The sequence below is a fragment of the Aedes albopictus genome, chromosome 2, assembly GCF_035046485.1.
Source record: "Aedes albopictus strain Foshan chromosome 2, AalbF5, whole genome shotgun sequence".
NCBI lineage: Eukaryota > Metazoa > Arthropoda > Insecta > Diptera > Culicidae > Aedes > Aedes albopictus.
The window spans coordinates 456599813-456616369 of NC_085137.1; the positions used below are offsets into that span (position 1 = coordinate 456599813).

At 39.8% G+C, this 16557-nt stretch overlaps 1 protein-coding gene and 1 long non-coding RNA gene across 7 annotated transcripts in view; both read left to right on the forward strand.

The window, feature by feature from the left end:
* LOC109418980 (serine/threonine-protein kinase 3) overlaps positions 1–16557 on the forward strand; it is a 111946-nt gene that overhangs the window by 59558 nt on the left and 35831 nt on the right. For all 6 annotated transcript variants that reach the window (XM_029877701.2, XM_029877707.2, XM_029877703.2 and 3 more), the window contains exons 3-5: positions 702–1510; positions 1569–1934; positions 12177–12667. In XM_029877701.2, coding sequence (XP_029733561.1) covers positions 702–1510; positions 1569–1934; positions 12177–12667 — 1666 coding nt within the window. The remainder of the gene's footprint in view (positions 1–701; positions 1511–1568; positions 1935–12176; positions 12668–16557) is intronic.
* On the forward strand, positions 12678–14763 carry LOC134288603 (uncharacterized). The gene is made up of 2 exons (XR_009998054.1): positions 12678–14407; positions 14477–14763. It is a non-coding gene; the product is annotated as an uncharacterized LOC134288603 (long non-coding RNA).

Here is a 16557-nt window from a genome sequence, read left to right on the forward strand (position 1 = left end):
ATAGGACACATTCTACCGTGACGTTACAACGTTTTGACCACTTTTTGGCCAGATTTTTTACTATAACTCATAAATGCGTACCGTACACCTCAAACATTTTTGCATATTCGGATTTCTTGTAAAATTTCCAGTAAATATGATCTGTTGAACATTTAGTTTTCATTGGAAAAGCCTGCTTAAAATAGGAAATAGTAGCGTGACGTTACAACGTTGTAAAAAAAAAAAAAAAGGTAATAATAATTCGCTTGTAGATCAGAAGGCTTTTACTTCAAGAAGTTCTTGGGAGATCCTGAAGATTTATATATTTTTGTTCTATGAGTCTGTATGAGTATGTACTCCATTTAGAAATTTGAATTGGATGATCAAGAACGTGCCGATCGGGAAACTTTCACTTCAAGGAGTGCTTAGGTCATCAGAAATATCTGTAGTACTCATTGCTTGATTAACTTGTAAAGGTATATACCATGTTTAAAAGCCTCGGCTTATTCAATCGCGTAGATTTTAAGGCTTCAGCTCTCGAAACATTTGGAAGGTCTAAAATATTCGTAGGCCTCAATACGTAGCGCAGAACAACGTCATTCTTTAATCCATAACAATCGTTTATCATCCTCGCTCGTACGCCGCGTGTTCCAAGCATGGTCCGGCTCTCCGGCTTCACAACCCCAACTACAAATATCCACCTACTACACTCTCGATTACAGCGAACTGAAAAAACTTTCCGAGGAAAGTTTAACCCGCCAGCCGGAGGAGGTCTTCGATATCATCTGTAAACTCGGTGAGGGAAGCTATGGGTCGGTGTACAAAGCGCTCCACAAGGAAAGCGAGCAGGTTCTCGCCATCAAACAGGTCCCGGTGGACACCGACCTGCAGGAGATCATCAAGGAGATCTCCATCATGCAGCAGTGCGACTCGCCGTACGTGGTCAAGTACTACGGAAGCTACTTTAAGAACACAGATCTCTGGATCGTGATGGAGTATTGCGGGGCGGGCAGCGTTTCCGATATCATGCGGTTGCGTAAGAAGACACTGTCCGAGGACGAGATCGCCACGATCCTGATCGACACGCTGAAGGGCTTGGAGTACCTGCACCTGCGGCGGAAGATCCATCGGGACATCAAGGCGGGAAACATTCTGCTGAACTCGGAGGGTCACGCCAAGCTGGCCGACTTTGGGGTGGCCGGCCAACTGACGGATACGATGGCCAAACGCAACACTGTGATCGGGACGCCCTTCTGGATGGCTCCGGAGGTGATAGAGGAGATCGGATACGACTGCGTGGCGGACATCTGGTCGTTGGGCATCACGGCCCTGGAGATGGCCGAAGGTAAACCCCCGTACGGAGATATCCATCCGATGCGGGCCATCTTCATGATACCGACCAAACCTCCGCCATCGTTCCGGGATCCCGACATCTGGAGTCCGGAGTTTATCGACTTTGTCAGTTTGTGCCTAGTAAAGAATCCGGAGGAACGGGCAACGGCCACGGATTTGTTGACGCATGAGTTCATCGGTAAGGACTGCGAAGTTATCAATTTTTCACGATTTCATCATAAGTTTCTTCTTTTTAGGGAACGCAAAACCGTGCAGCATTCTTAGTCAGATGATTGCGGAGGCGAAGGAAATCAGGGAAAATCAAAGCTACCGACAGGCGGCGGCCATCAGTCAGGCCAACAAGCAGCTGCAGAACAACAATAACAACAATCACGTGCACGACGGAGGGGACTCCGACGAGGACGATGTCAACTCGCGGACGATGAAGGAGTTTCCGGAGGACTGCGGAACGCTAGTTCCCGGTCGGGACGATGGCGACGGTACGATGATAGCGCATACGGACTGCGGGACGCTCGTTCCGGACAGTGCAACGATGGTGGAACTGCAGTCGAATCTCGGCACGATGGTGATCAACTCCGACTCGGAGGAGTCGACGATGAAGAGTAAGAATTTTTGGACTCGGATATATCCGGGATGATCTTAAATTTTTAAGGAATGATGATGACTTTTTAACCTGCACGTTTCAAAATATCTAGGAGAACCCAGTTGTGTACTTCGTAAAGGTTCTATTCGTTTTTGGCATAACGCCGTTTTAACCCTCCAGTGATCGCGCTGTTGCTGTTGTATTTAGTACAACACGTTGAAAAAATTTCGCTTTTTGTATTCAGCATTAGCGTGGTGCTGGCGGTGGTGGCCAACCGCGCGAGTTACGGAAGGGTAAATACTGTCATGTGGCATGGCATGATGGAAGTTTTGGTACTGAAGCAACTAATCAGAACTTCTCTGTACTATACCAGCAAAAGCACTTTTCAGCTCTGAATTTATACCTATTGATTCCCCATCGGGACCTCTGATTCTTGGTGAGACCCGTTTACGTACACAGAAAGAAATTCTGAAAACTACACTTGACGTAAATATTAAAACGTTTAAATTTCCATTTCATTTCATTCGATATTACATAAAAGAATAGGAAGTAAGCAGCTGCGCTTATGCTAAAGTGCCGGTAGTGGCGCTTTCGTGATAAATGCGGTAAACGTGATAACAGTGTAAACAAGCAGAAAAGTTTGCGCTACGGAATCATAGACGGCGCTCGTGTTCCATGTGTTTTTCACATATACAGCGGCGCCGCCTGGCACCTGTCCACTCGAAACATCATGCGCAACACGGGTGGAAAATGCCAGTCAGAAAAAAAGAAGTAAACAACTTGAAATTTGTATGGTGATGTAATCAATAGTAAGAAATCAAAGGTTGTTTTTCTCAGAGATGGCGCCACCACATTAAAAGTAAAATCATTTTTCTTGTATGGACAAATCGCTGGCTTGCACTTGTTCCGCATCGCAGCGATTTGTACCCTGGGGCAAAAAGTTGCAAATTAGAAACAAAATCATTATACCTACGCGTTTCTTCCGGATTCATTACAGTAACAGAGAATTTATTACGCCACCATACAAATTGCAAGCTGTTTACTTCTTTTTTTCTGACTGGCATTTTCCACCCGTGCTGCGCATGATGTTTCCGAGTGGATAGGTGCAGGCGGCGCCGCTGTATATGCGAAAAACACGTGGAACACGAGCGCCATCTATGATTCCGTAGCGCAAACTTATCTGCTTGTTCACACTGTTATCACGTTTACCGCATTTATCAGAAAAGCGCCTCTACCGGCACTCTAGCAAAAACGCAGCTGATTACTTCCTATTCTCTGTTACTGCAATGAATCCAGAAGAAACGCGTAGGGATAATGATTTTGTTTCTAATTTGCAACTTTTTGTCCCAAGGCACAAATCGCTGCGATGCGGAACGAGTGCAAGCCAACGATTTGTCCATACAAGAAAAATGATTTTACTTTTAATGTGGTGGCGCCATCCCTGAGAAAAACAAGCTTTGATTTCTTACTACATATTACTTGTACACAAAGTTGTAAGCAAGCTCCATACCTTAGCAGACACCCTGTAATTTTATAATTCGATGGGAAATTGTGTTGAAAGCGATGCAGGTCATTTTGTTACATCGAACTCGATGTAACAATTATGAACTGTGTATAGTCCATAAGTCAAACTTTTTTAGATTGACCTGGCCGCAAAAAAGTTGTTGAATCACGTGCCCGACAGATGAATCGGATCGTTAATCGTAGCCAAAACTCTTCAGGTACAGTTTCTAACAACGTAAACTCTTCCATTAATGAACGACTGATTCATATTCATACCCATTTCCATATTGCGTATGTTTTATGTTTTTTTTTTGTGTAATTTCCCAACCGGGCCAAAGCCTACTTCTCAACTTATATTCTATTCTAGCCAGGGGCGTAGCCAGCTTTTCGATTCCTGAAAGAATCCCTGGATAATTTCTTGGTACCTGTTTGCATCCTCTTAAAATTATCTTCAAATATTATACTCTTAAAAATTCCTCCATAAATTCTTAAAGTGATTCAAAAAATCATCAGGTAATCCTGGAGAAATTCTTGGGTACATCCTTGGAAAAGATGATTGAAGGATTTCTGAAATTTCTGAAGGAACTCCTGAATGATTTTTATAAGCGAACCTGAGAGGAATTTCTAACTGGGGTCTCCAGTTAGCCTAGTGGTTAAGGCTATGGATAGCCAATCCGAAGACGGCGGGTTCGATTCCCGTTCCGGTCGGGAAAATGTTCTCGACTTCCTGTGCATAGTATATCATTGTGCTTGCCTCACAATATACAAATTCATGCAATGGCTGGCAAAGAAATCCCTTCAATTAATAACTGTCGAAGTGCTCAAAGAACACTAAGTTGAAGCGAGGCAGGCCAAGTCCCAGTGACGACGTCGAGCCATAAAGAAAAAGAAGAAGTAGAGAGAGGAATTTCTGAAAAAAATCACCTGAAGAATTCCTGGAGTAATCCCTGGAAGACTTCCAGGATAAAATCCTGGAGAAATACCTGGATGAAACCCTGGAGGAGTTCCTGTAGAATCCCTGGAGGAGTTTCTGGATGAATTGTGGGAGAAATTTCTGAAAATATCTCTTGAAGAATTTCTAGAATAAATATAAGATGAATTTCAGGAGGATTCTTTGGAAGAATTTCTGGAGAAATTCCTGGAGGAATTGTGGGAGGAATTCCTAGAAAAATTTTTGGAAGAAATCTCTTGAGGAATTCCTGTAGAAAATTTCGGAAGAAGTCCTTTAAGGAATTCTGGAGGAACTTCTGGACAAATCCCTGGCGCAATCCCTGGAAGAATTCCAGGTGGAATTCTGGGATGAGACTCAGCAGGAATTGCTGGAGCAATCCCTGAAAGAATTCTTGGAGAAATTCCTGGGGACATTCCCGGAGAAATCTCCAGAGGAGCTCGTGGAGGAATTCCTGAAGAAATTTCAGAAAAAAATCCCTTGAAAAATTCCAGGAGGAATATCCGGAGGATTTTCTGGAGGAATCCCTGGGAAAATCCCTTGAGAAATTCGTGGAGAAATCCCTGAAGCAGTTCCTGTAGGATTGGCTCGAGGAACTCCTAAAAAAAATCCTAAAAGTATTCCTGGAGAATTTCCTAGAAGATTTCCTGTAGAAATTCCTGTTGGAATTGCTAACATAATTTCTGAAGGATGTCCAGGAGCTATTCTTGGATCAATTCCCGGAGGAATTCCTGACGAAAATTCTGGGGAAATTCCTGGAAGGCTTCCCAGAAAAGTTCTTTAAAAAATTCCTGGATAAAATCCTGGAGGAATGCCTGGGGCAATTCCTAGAGGTATTTCTGTGGGCATTGCTGTAGGAATCCCTAAAGAAATTCCTGGAGGAATCTCTAGAGAAATTCTTGAAAGAATTACTAGATGAATTTCTGAAGGAATCTTTAGAGCTCTGGGAGATTTGTATTTCTTTTATTTTTCTATTTCTGAAGAAATCCCTTGAGAAATTCCAGAAGGAATTTCTAGAGGAATTTCTGGAAGGATTTTTGGAGAAATCCTCGAATGAATTCCTGAAGTAATCCATGGGACAATCCTTGGGGAAATTTGTGGAGAATCCCTAGACGAATCCCCGAAGCAATTCCTGGAGAAATCTCTGGTGGAATTTCTGGAGGAATGCCTGGAGGACTCCATGAAAAATTCCTTAAGGTATTCCAGGAGAACTTCCTGGAAGACTTCCTAAAGTAATACCAAGAGGATTTCCTGGAAGAATCAGAGAAATTTCCTGGAAGAATTGGAAATATCAGGAGGAATCTTCGAAGGATTTCCTGGAGGAATCACTGGAGAAATCTCTAGCAGAATTCTTGAAAGAATTACTGGATGAATGTCTGCAGGAATCGTAAAAGAAACTCTGGGAGAAATTTCTGAGAAAAATCCTTGAGAAATTCCTGGTGGAATTACAAGAGGAATTTCTGGAGGAATTCTTGAAGTAATCCTCGAAGAAATTCCTGAAAGAATCCTTGTGAGAATTCCTAAAGAAATTCGTGGAAACCCCCCTGAAGAAGTTCCTGGAGGAATTCTTAGCGGATTTCCTGGTGGAATTTCTGGAGGAATCCCTGCAGTAACTCCTGGAGGAAAATCTGGAGATTTTTCGAAGAAATTCATGATGGATTTCCTGGAGAAATTCCTGTATGAATTTCTGACAGAATTTATGAAGGAATTGCTAGATCAATTCCTGGTGAAATTCCTGGAGGAATCCCTGAATAAGTTCCTGGGGTAATTCATGGAGGAATTCCACGAGGAGACCCTGGAAAATTTCTAGATGAAATCCTGAAGGAATGCTTGCATGAATTCCTGGAGAAATCCCAGGAAGAAACTCTTGGAAGCACTCCTGGGGAATTCCCGGAAGAATTTCAGGAGGATTCTTTGGAAGAATTTCTGGAGAAATTCCTGGAGGAATTGTGGGAGGAATTTCTAGAAAATTTTTTGAAAGAAATCTCTTGAGGAATTCCTGTAGAAAATGTTAGAGAAATTTCGGAAGAAGTCCTTTAAGAAATTCTGGAGGAACTTCTGGACAAGTCCATGGCGCAATCCCTGGAAGAATTACAGGTGGAATTCTGGGATGAGACTCAGCAGGAAAAATACCTGGAAGAATGCCTTGTAGAGTCCATAGTGGAATTCTTTGAGGAATCCCTGAAGCAATTTCTGGAGAAATCTTTGGAGGAATTCCTGTAGGAGCCTCCTTGGAGGAATTCCTGTAAGAATTCCTAGAGAATTTCCTGGTGAAAATTTTGAAGGAATCTCTGAAGCAATTCCTGGAGAAGTCTCTAGAGAAATGCCAGAAAGAATTCCTGTAGGAATTCTTGGTGGTATCACTGGAGGATATCCTAGAAGAATGCCTGTAAGAATACCAGAAGGAATCTCTAGAGGAACTCCTGGAAAAATCTCCAGAGCAGTTCCTAGAGGAATTTATGGCGGAATTTCTAGAGGAATCTTTAGATGAATTCCTGGAGGAATTTTTAAAGAAATCCCTGCTGGAATTCCCTGGAAGAATCCCTGGAAGAATTTCTTGAGGAATTCCTAAAGAAATTTCCAGAATATCAGGAACAGTTGCTGTAGAAATCGCTGATGAAATTCTTGGAGAAATCCTAAAGAATCCTTCGAAGTGTTCGTGGAGGAATCCCTGTAGCAGTTCCTGAAGAAGTCCCTAGAGGAATTCCTGGAGGAACTCCAGAAGGAATCCCGGAAGCAATTTCTAAAGGAATTCCTAAAGGATTCCTTAAACAGTTCCTGGTGAAAGTACTGGATTAATTCCTCGAGGAGTTCCTTAAAGAATACAAGGAAGAATTCCTGAAGGAATCCTATGAAGAGTTCCTGGGAGAATCTTTGGAGGAATTTTTAAAATATGTTGTTCCTGAAAGAATCACAGAAGGAATTCTCGATTATAGCCCAGGAGAAATCCGTAGAAAAATGCCTAGAGGAATCCAAGGAGGAATTCCTGAGGAAATCATGGAGGAACTTCTCTAGGAATTCCTGCAGCAGTTCCTGATGAAACCCCAGGAGGAATCCCGGAAGCAATTCCAAGAGGCTTTCCTAATGGAATCCCTATACAGTCCCTGGAGGAAGTACTGGATTAATTCCTGGAGGAGTTCCTTAAAAAAATCCAAGGGGAACTCCTGACGGAATTCTAAAAAGAGTTTCTTGGGGAATGCTTGGAGAAATTTATGAAATAATCCCTGGAATTGTTCCTGAAAGAACCACAGAAGAAATTCTCGCGTGAATCTCTGGTAGAGGAAGCACAGATGGAGTTCTTGGAGAAACCCTGAAGGAATCCTAAGAAGAATTCGTGGAAGAACTCCTTGAGGAATCGCCGTAGCAGTTCGTGAAGGAATCCTCGGAGGAATTCCTGAAGAAACTCCAGAAAGAAATCCCGAAAGCAATACAAAAGGGAACTCTTAAACATTTCCTGGAGATGTTCCTGAAAGAATTCCAAGAGGAATTCCTGGAGCAGTTCTAGACAGGGTTCCTGGTAGAATCTTTGGAGGAATTTTTAAAATAATTCCTGCAGTTGTTCCTGAAAGAATCACAAAAGAAATTCCCGGTTGAATCCTAGTGGAATTCTTGGGGGAAAACCTGGGGGAATTTCTGAAGAAATCCCATGAGGAATTCCTTAGGAAATCCCAGATAAGCTTTCTTAGCAAATTTTTGGAAGAGTTTTTGTAGGAATTCCTAGAAAAAAAAAATCTGAAGGAATGCATGTCAGCAATAATTATTCGTCCAGAAATTGTAGGAATCTTTAGATGGACTCCCAAAAGAATGTTTCGTACAATTTTTGTTAAGGAATTCCTGGATTTATTTTTAGATAATCTCTGGTATTTTTTTTCTGAAGGGTTTCTGAAAGATATTCTTGCTGAAATGCTTCGAATTATTCCTGATTGAATTATTGGAGCAAACGCTAGTGGAATTCTTTAAGGAATGTATGGAGAAATGTCTGAAAAAAAATCTTAAGGAACACTTTCAGAAATACCTAAAATGATCTCTGGTGACATTCCTTTGGGAATCCCTGGAGAAAATCTTCGAGGAATCCTTGATAAAAGCACTGGAACAATCACTGGAGAAACTTCTGAAGATATCCCAGGAGAAATTCCCGGAGGAATGTCTGAAGAAACCCCTAGAGGAATTCTTGAAAAATCTCTGGAGCACTCCATGATGGAATCACTGAAGGCTATGGAAAAATTCCCGGAGGAATTCGTCGATGCATCCTTGCAGAAGTATCTGTAAAAATTTCTGCTGGAATCGTGGGCGGAATTCCTGAAGCATTTCTTGGAACAAACCCTGAAACAATCGCTATCGGAATCCTGCAAGATACCCATGGAAGAATTCACGAAGGATAAATTCCTGGAGAAGTCACTCGATGAATTCCTGAGAGAAGTTCCTGAAGAAATACCTGACGGAATTTCGGAAAGTGTCCTTGAAAAAAATCAGAAAGAAGTCCCAGGTATTTTGCTCTTGCATGACGTTTGTTTGAATTGAATACTAGTGAAAACTCGTGAACTAATTGGGTACTACACTTTATAGCAGCATATGGATCTACAAAGTCCTTTTTTTCCCTACTGGAACCGGTTCCGGCGTATCTGTTTTTGTATTCCATGAATAAATATCACAAAATTTACCCATTCAACCAAGCTTTTTATTTCTTAATATTCTATGATAAGATTGAAGTGGGTTCTCTTTGAGAAATACTTGGCGAAATTTCTTGTGATTTTCAAGTAAAAAAGGTTTCATAATTATGGATAAAAACCTTAATTATTAGAATAGTTTATTTCTTGGCATATTTTTTGTGGAACTCTGACTTATTCACACTCAGTTGAGCTCGGCTAATTTCCATTCTTTTGCCGAGATTTACACAGCCGAGCGCTCGGCAATCGCAATTTAACTGAGATATCAGCAAAAAGTCAAGTTTATTCATAGCAGCACCCATGGGTGCCGCTATCATCAAACATTAAACGTCAAGCGTTTAGCCGAGATTTCAGCTAATGAACTTTAACCGAGATTCGCACAGCCGATCTCGGCATTTTGTTTTAAGTGTGTTTATAATATTTAAGTTGGCTCAAAGATTAAAAAAAATCTAGCGGCCAGGGGGGACACGACCACACCCCCCCCCCCCTTCCCCTCTCTGGTTACGCCAATGATTCTAGCACATCCACAGTTTTTGATTGAGAGCTTTCTCTCCCAATTAACAATTTTACATTCGCATATTGCACGAAGATATTATTACGAAAAAATAATGAAGCACTACAAATGCATATTAAAATATAACATCTTGTAGTGGAACCTTATAAATGCGTAATAAAGTAGGACATCACATACGTTGGGCGCCATTATTACGGAAAAATAATGAATCACTACATATGCATATTAAAATATAACATATTATAGTGGAAGCTTACAAATGCGTAATAAATTAGGACATCACACTTGGACAAATACAACACAGAACACATATTTTGCCCTGTTACCCTATTGGATAACCATTTCCGATGCCAGGATGACGAGGTTTCGTTAATGTTGTTGGTCCATCAGTCAATCCTGTTATCGTATTTTCTCTGGCAGATTGCCTTTTGTTCGCAGCATTAGTTGCTTTCATAGCTTGAGTTTTGTCTAGGAATTTCTAATCCTAAGCATCTCGATTCGGGTTTCATCACTAGAGTTCTATAACTTGAAGTCTGTGCCAGGGAAAGGTTTACATCTCTAGTACTTAATCGCGGCCCGAAATGGTCTGAATTTGGCAATCGAAATAGGATTGCGGGCCTGCATTCTGCCAGAACCCTATAAATGTGCATTAATACTAGGGGAATGTTTACAAGTTAAAATACAACATTTAACACAAAAATAAAACTTGTAATAATATTCCATCAAATTTAAAGACATTTCCATTAAAAAAGCTTCTGAATCGACTGGGAATCGAACTCGTTACCCTCAGCATGGTGTTGGACCTACTTTCCGTTGCCCTGCACACTTAGTTAAGCTCGGCTAATTTTCATTATTTTGCCGAGATCCGCACAGCCGAGTGCTCGGCAACCTAAATTTAACTGATACCTATATCGGCAAAAAATCTATTTTATTCATAGCAGCACCTATGGATGCCGCTGGCATCAAACTTCAAACGTCAAATATTAAACCGAGATTCAGCAAATGAACTTCAACCGAGATTTGCACAGCCGATCTCGGCATTCTGTTTTAAGGACAGACTTATAAGAATCCCAAAATGGCCGCCACAATCGCCGTCTTTGGCACCTACTCACAACTTCGAGCGCACAAATCTCTTCGTAAACAAAACCAGCGCACCTGAGCTTCTTATTTTAGGCTTATTACAAGTACGCAAGAACATAGTAATGAAATGCACTATTGTTTGAAGCTTGCTTCTTGAGATTTGTGCGTCTGAAGTTTTGATGCACTGTTGAAGTGGGATTTCAGGACGTTTGTCCTTAAGTGTGTGGCTAAGATAGATTTTTTTAAATCCGATTCGTGAATACCATTTTTATTAGTGTTAAGCACCATTCGTGGAATAGCCTTCAGTCCAATTCCAACGTCAAGAATTTATATGAGGAGTACTCTGCGTCAACAGTGCTGTGCTTTATAATAGTTACCCGAGCAGTAGAAAATATCAACAGCATAATAAAATATGTTATTTTAGCCTAATAACTGTATCATGAAATCAGTAATTTTTATGTTATTAGCATAACATATTATGTTATAAACTTGTCTGTCATAAGCGGCAAAATAACAAATATCATAACAAAAAAATGTTCCTAGAAGAATAATTCAATAACATGTTTTGTTAGATCAATTACAACTTAATAACAGTAAATTTGTGAGCTTGTTACTGTTGTGTTATTTTTCATCACATATTTGTACATTCTCTATCACAGAATAATAACTAAACATGTTCTACAACATAATATATTTTTGAAATGTTATCTTGTGGATATATCCCAAAAACTTGAATGTAACAAAATAAGATTGCCCAACAAAACATGTTACTACAAAGATATATTTCGATAAGTTAACAATAACAAATTATGATATAAAAACAGGCTATGTGATTCTGTTGTTATCAATTTGCTATTCTCCTCTGCTCGGGTATTTATGTAACGAGTTGCAAAAAGTTGATTTTTTCAGCACGAGTAGTGCATTTATCCAACGAGGCTTGCCGAGTTGGATAAATACGTAGAGTGCTGAAAAAATCGAGTTTTGTAACGAGTTCCATACAAAATTTTATGCAATGTTTTTTTCATAATGCAACCCATTTGAGTTGCATAATGTTCATAATGCAACTCAAATGAGTTGCATTATGAAAATTATACAACTATTTTTGGTTATGCAACTCATTTTAGTTGCATAATGAACCAGTTCGGAAAAATTTGCCATTATGATACCAAAATGAGTTATAAATAAAATAGGGTGACAATGGGTATTATCGGCAGGTTTGTTCTCTTCGTCATGGGGGGTTTTTGTCAGCCAAATTGCCTGAAACTTGGCTATATAATTCAGCTTAGTTGGGAAGGATTTGAGACCAACTCTGAGTTCAATAGGTTTCAAAAAAACCCCAAAGACGAAGAGAACAAAACGGCCGAGAATAGGTAATTTCCCCTATGTATATAAATTGTGATACTGATTTGCATAAATGTATTTGTGCATAAAGAGGTTGAAAAGTCATCAAGTTCTAGCGTTTAATCCAACGAAGACCCGGGCGATCTTTAGGTTCCGGCTGTTTGTGGGTTCTAAGTACGATGTAATACACTTCAATCTCCCCACCAGGGCACGACACCAACCCGGACAAACCCAAGTATCGGCCGCTCTTCCTAGACCACTTCGACAAGAAGGAAGCCGAAGCGGCAAACTTCGTAACGAAATCGAACAATCAGCAAAGTTACGACGATGACAGTGGCTCCTCGCCGGAAGATCAGGACGCATCCCCGCAGCGACCACAACCGCAGGTGCAAACACCGACCAAGCAGCAGCAACAGCCCACGGCTCCTCCGCTGACGCAAAGCCTCGACGAGCAGCAGCTGAACGAAGAGCGGCAGCGATTTCAATCGCATCTCCAGCTGCAGCTCAACCAGATATCTGCCGTTAGCCCCAATATGCATCAGCAGCAACAACAGGTGCAGTACCAGCAGTCCCCAGTGGCTGTAACTCCCGACGGAGGAGGAGGAGGTGGAGGAGGAGGAGGAGGCGGAGGGGGAATGGAGGCCCACAATAGGATTTACAACAACAGGATCAATATGATTGATAGCGAATATGATTCGGTGAGTAAAATTAGGTTAGGATAGGGTAATTGTAGAATGTTTTCTTCTGGAACTATCCTACGCGGAAAAAAATCTTGTAGTAAATATGACTAGCAACAAATGTTCGAATTGACTATGGCCATATCTATTGAACATAACAACAACATTAGTCAAAACAACCGAGTTATTGTCAAAAATACTATGGTTTCTTCAAAAAACCTATAGTATTCTTGACTATTTTAAGTAGTTAAAAAAATAATACTTTTGATACCATACCATGTTTGCGATAAATATGACCACGCTTTTTACAAACCTCAAGAACTTTTCTTCGTCGTTGCTCTGTTTTACCATGTTTGTGGTTGAAATAAGAGCACAGACAAACAGACCTATTAGACATCGTACACAAATTACGTAACGCTATAGGGGGAGGGGGGGAGTCTAGCTTAGCGTTACGAGACATACAAAATATTTTTGGTTTTCATACAAAAAGCGTTACATGGGGGGAGGGGGGAGTCTGAAATCGCTGATTTTAGCGTTACGTAATTTGTGTACCATGCCTTACTTAGAAGCAATTTGTTTCAAAAACATCGTTTGACATCTCACTAGCACCCTCTATACTGCTCAATCCGAAGCATTTATTTGCAGGTGTCGTTTCCCTCGGTTCGAAATTGTTATTAGCAGGTGACGACTCCCCCGTGGCGTTATCCATTCATAAAACACGAATGAAGGTTCATGATTGAGTCATTTTATGTAAACATTGATCGGCATCGCGTTCATTTCTCTCCGAAATTGAGAGGTGATGTAGGCACATCAGCGCCACCATGACACATGCGAGCACAGTCCGAACCACAGTTTATTTTCAAAATGACCGTTAAATCGTGCGATGATTGCGATTTGAGTAGTATGTCTGTTTGTCTGTTGTAAGAGTGTTGTACCAACAATTTTCAGCTGACTACATTTTTCGTTGAAATTTACCATAAACATGGTATTTTTTTTCTCAGCGCAACCCGATGCTTGACAGCGCGCCATTTGTAAATAAACTCTCTTCAAAATCAGACACCTGTGCCTCATTTCAAGTTTTCATTTAGTAAAATCGTTCATTTTAAAATACTCACCAAATTTTGATTTTTTCATCCAGCAAAACTCATTGCTGGAACGTGATCAGCAAACTGTAGTTTGCCGAAAATTCAGTAATAATAGCTGAAGAGTCAGCAAAATTAGAAATTGCTGAACATCAGCAAAAAAGTTGTCAACTTGGTTGTCAAACACTTAGCATTTCCCACAGGCATTTTTTTGGCACATGCGCGCTCCTGCCCGAGGCACTGCACAAGCCGGAGGACGAAAGAAATTACCTGAAAAAGTTGCAATTTTCGTCGTGATTTACACGAAAATAGATTGCACTACTTCAATAAAGAGCCTTCATCGAATTTATTTACCTCTGATTATCAAAAATCAAGTTCAAACGAACATTATTATACATTTTTATTTCGGCTGAAAAGAAAAAAAAACAAAAAATTTCGGCCGGATTCGAGCTCGGACAAAATTGCTGAACGACCAGCATAACAAACTGTCAAAATGCATTACTGATAAATCAGCAAGACATATTTTACTGGATGGATTGCTGGTTTTACAGCATGTCAAAAACCAGCAAAATTTTGCTGGTTTCCAGCGAAATAAAAATAGTGTGTAAGTTTTTGAAATAAGTGGAGAAATTTGACGTTATTATGGATGACACGCTGACTGACCCGGAAATTATGAAAGGTAAGCCAGTAATTTGTGTTTTATACGAGTATTCAAGTGCTAAGTTCCCCCTCTTATTTTTTCTTGCAGAGGAGGACTATGATTCGGAACTTGAAAAGCTGATTTCTGAATGTTCCGTTATTTTTTGCGATTCTCATTCGTAAGCACCTCAAAGGGTCCCAGCAGCTGCACCAACAAAAATAAAATATCACAAAATTCCCTGGAAGCAACGCCTGATGACAACTTCCGTGACGACCGAGCTGCAGCACGACATTCTGAGCCGCAACGAAAAAGGAAAAATCGCCGTCAAATATTTCGGGTAGTACAACAATTTCCTACACAGATTGACAAATAAAGGAAAACGTCTAATCACTCTATTTTAAAAATTATTTAATATAAATATCACAAAATGTACTTATACTTACTATGCACTAAATCATTCCAAATGTTGTTAAACTAACTGTTTTTGTAGTAAAATGCAAGGATATCAAAATACTACAGGCATGGTAAAAATAACATAAAAGCATTTTATTGAAATATAGTAAAATCAACTGCACATGTGGTTGGCGTAATCAGACATTGTTGTCTGCTGAAAATTGTAGGTAGGTTGCGCTTAGTTTAACTCCCTGCTATGGTAATTTTTACTGCAACTTTCTTTTCCGTGTATAGATTGTTTCAGAAATTATAAGCACACCTACGCATAGCCAGAAAATAATGATTATCTTAACAAACAACTAATTTTATTTCAGACTCTAGTTTAATTTAAAAAACACTTCACTAATACTTTACTTTTGCAAAAGAAAATAAAAAATGAATAACTCTTTTAAAGAAAAACTAGAAAGGACGAGCAAATTCCTTTTAATTCTACTACTGTGCTTATCTTCGGACAGATAGGCCTATTTCGTCTGTGACTTACAGACTTCTTCAGTGTCAAGTGCTCGACTGAAGAAAACCTCGCATTCGTTGTGGTATTTATACTAGGAGTGTATGTGTAGGTACGTGTGTGGGTAAAAGTGTAGGTATAAAAATGTAGGTACAAAATTGTAGGTACATATTTGTAAAAAAGGGGGTGTATCTGCCTGTTAGAAAACAGGGTGTCAATAAAATACCTAAAGCTAGGAAAATTCCTACCGATTTGGTAGGTAGTCAATTGGTGTTTGTTGTGTTATTTTTTCTGCCGATTTGGTAGGTAGTCAATTTGTGTTTTGTGTATTGTGTAATGTTTTGTGTGTGTTAGGTAAAAATTTAAACAGCCACGTGTACCCATTGCCCTGATCCTTGTTAAGTAGTTTTTTATTGTTTTGTTTGTAAATTTCTAAACTTTCTGCAACATCAAGTTTCCATGGGTTTGTAATGTGTCGTAAGAGTTTAATATTTGAAGTATTCATAAAATGTCCTTCATTGAAAATATGTTCAGCAACTTTAGATTTAAAATGATGAATGAGTCCCTTGTCTGTGTCTTTGTGTGCTTTTGATACTTCCGTTATGTGTTCTTTGAATCGTGTGTTGAGTGTGCGTTTTGTTTGTCCTATGTATATTTTGTCACAGTGATTACATGTTACTTTGTAAACACCAGATTTTGTTAAGTTGTCCAACGGGTCTTTCGTAGATCCTAAGAGAGTTTGAAGTTGGTTAGCTTTGCTTGTGAAAACTAATTCAAAACCAAACTTTCTGAGAATTGGTCGGAGTTTTTTGGTGTCATTGTTGTAGTTCACAGTTATCCGTTTAAGACACTTAAACGGATAACTGTGAACTACAACAATGACACCAAAAAACTCCGACCAATTCTCAGAAAGTTTGGTTTTGAATTAGTTTTCACAAGCAAAGCTAACCAACTTCAAACTCTCTTAGGATCTACGAAAGACCCGTTGGACAACTTAACAAAATCTGGTGTTTACAAAGTAACATGTAATCACTGTGACAAAATATACATAGGACAAACAAAACGCACACTCAACACACGATTCAAAGAACACATAACGGAAGTATCAAAAGCACACAAAGACACAGACAAGGGACTCATTCATCATTTTAAATCTAAAGTTGCTGAACATATTTTCAATGAAGGACATTTTATGAATACTTCAAATATTAAACTCTTACGACACATTACAAACCCATGGAAACTTGATGTTGCAGAAAGTTTAGAAATTTACAAACAAAACAATAAA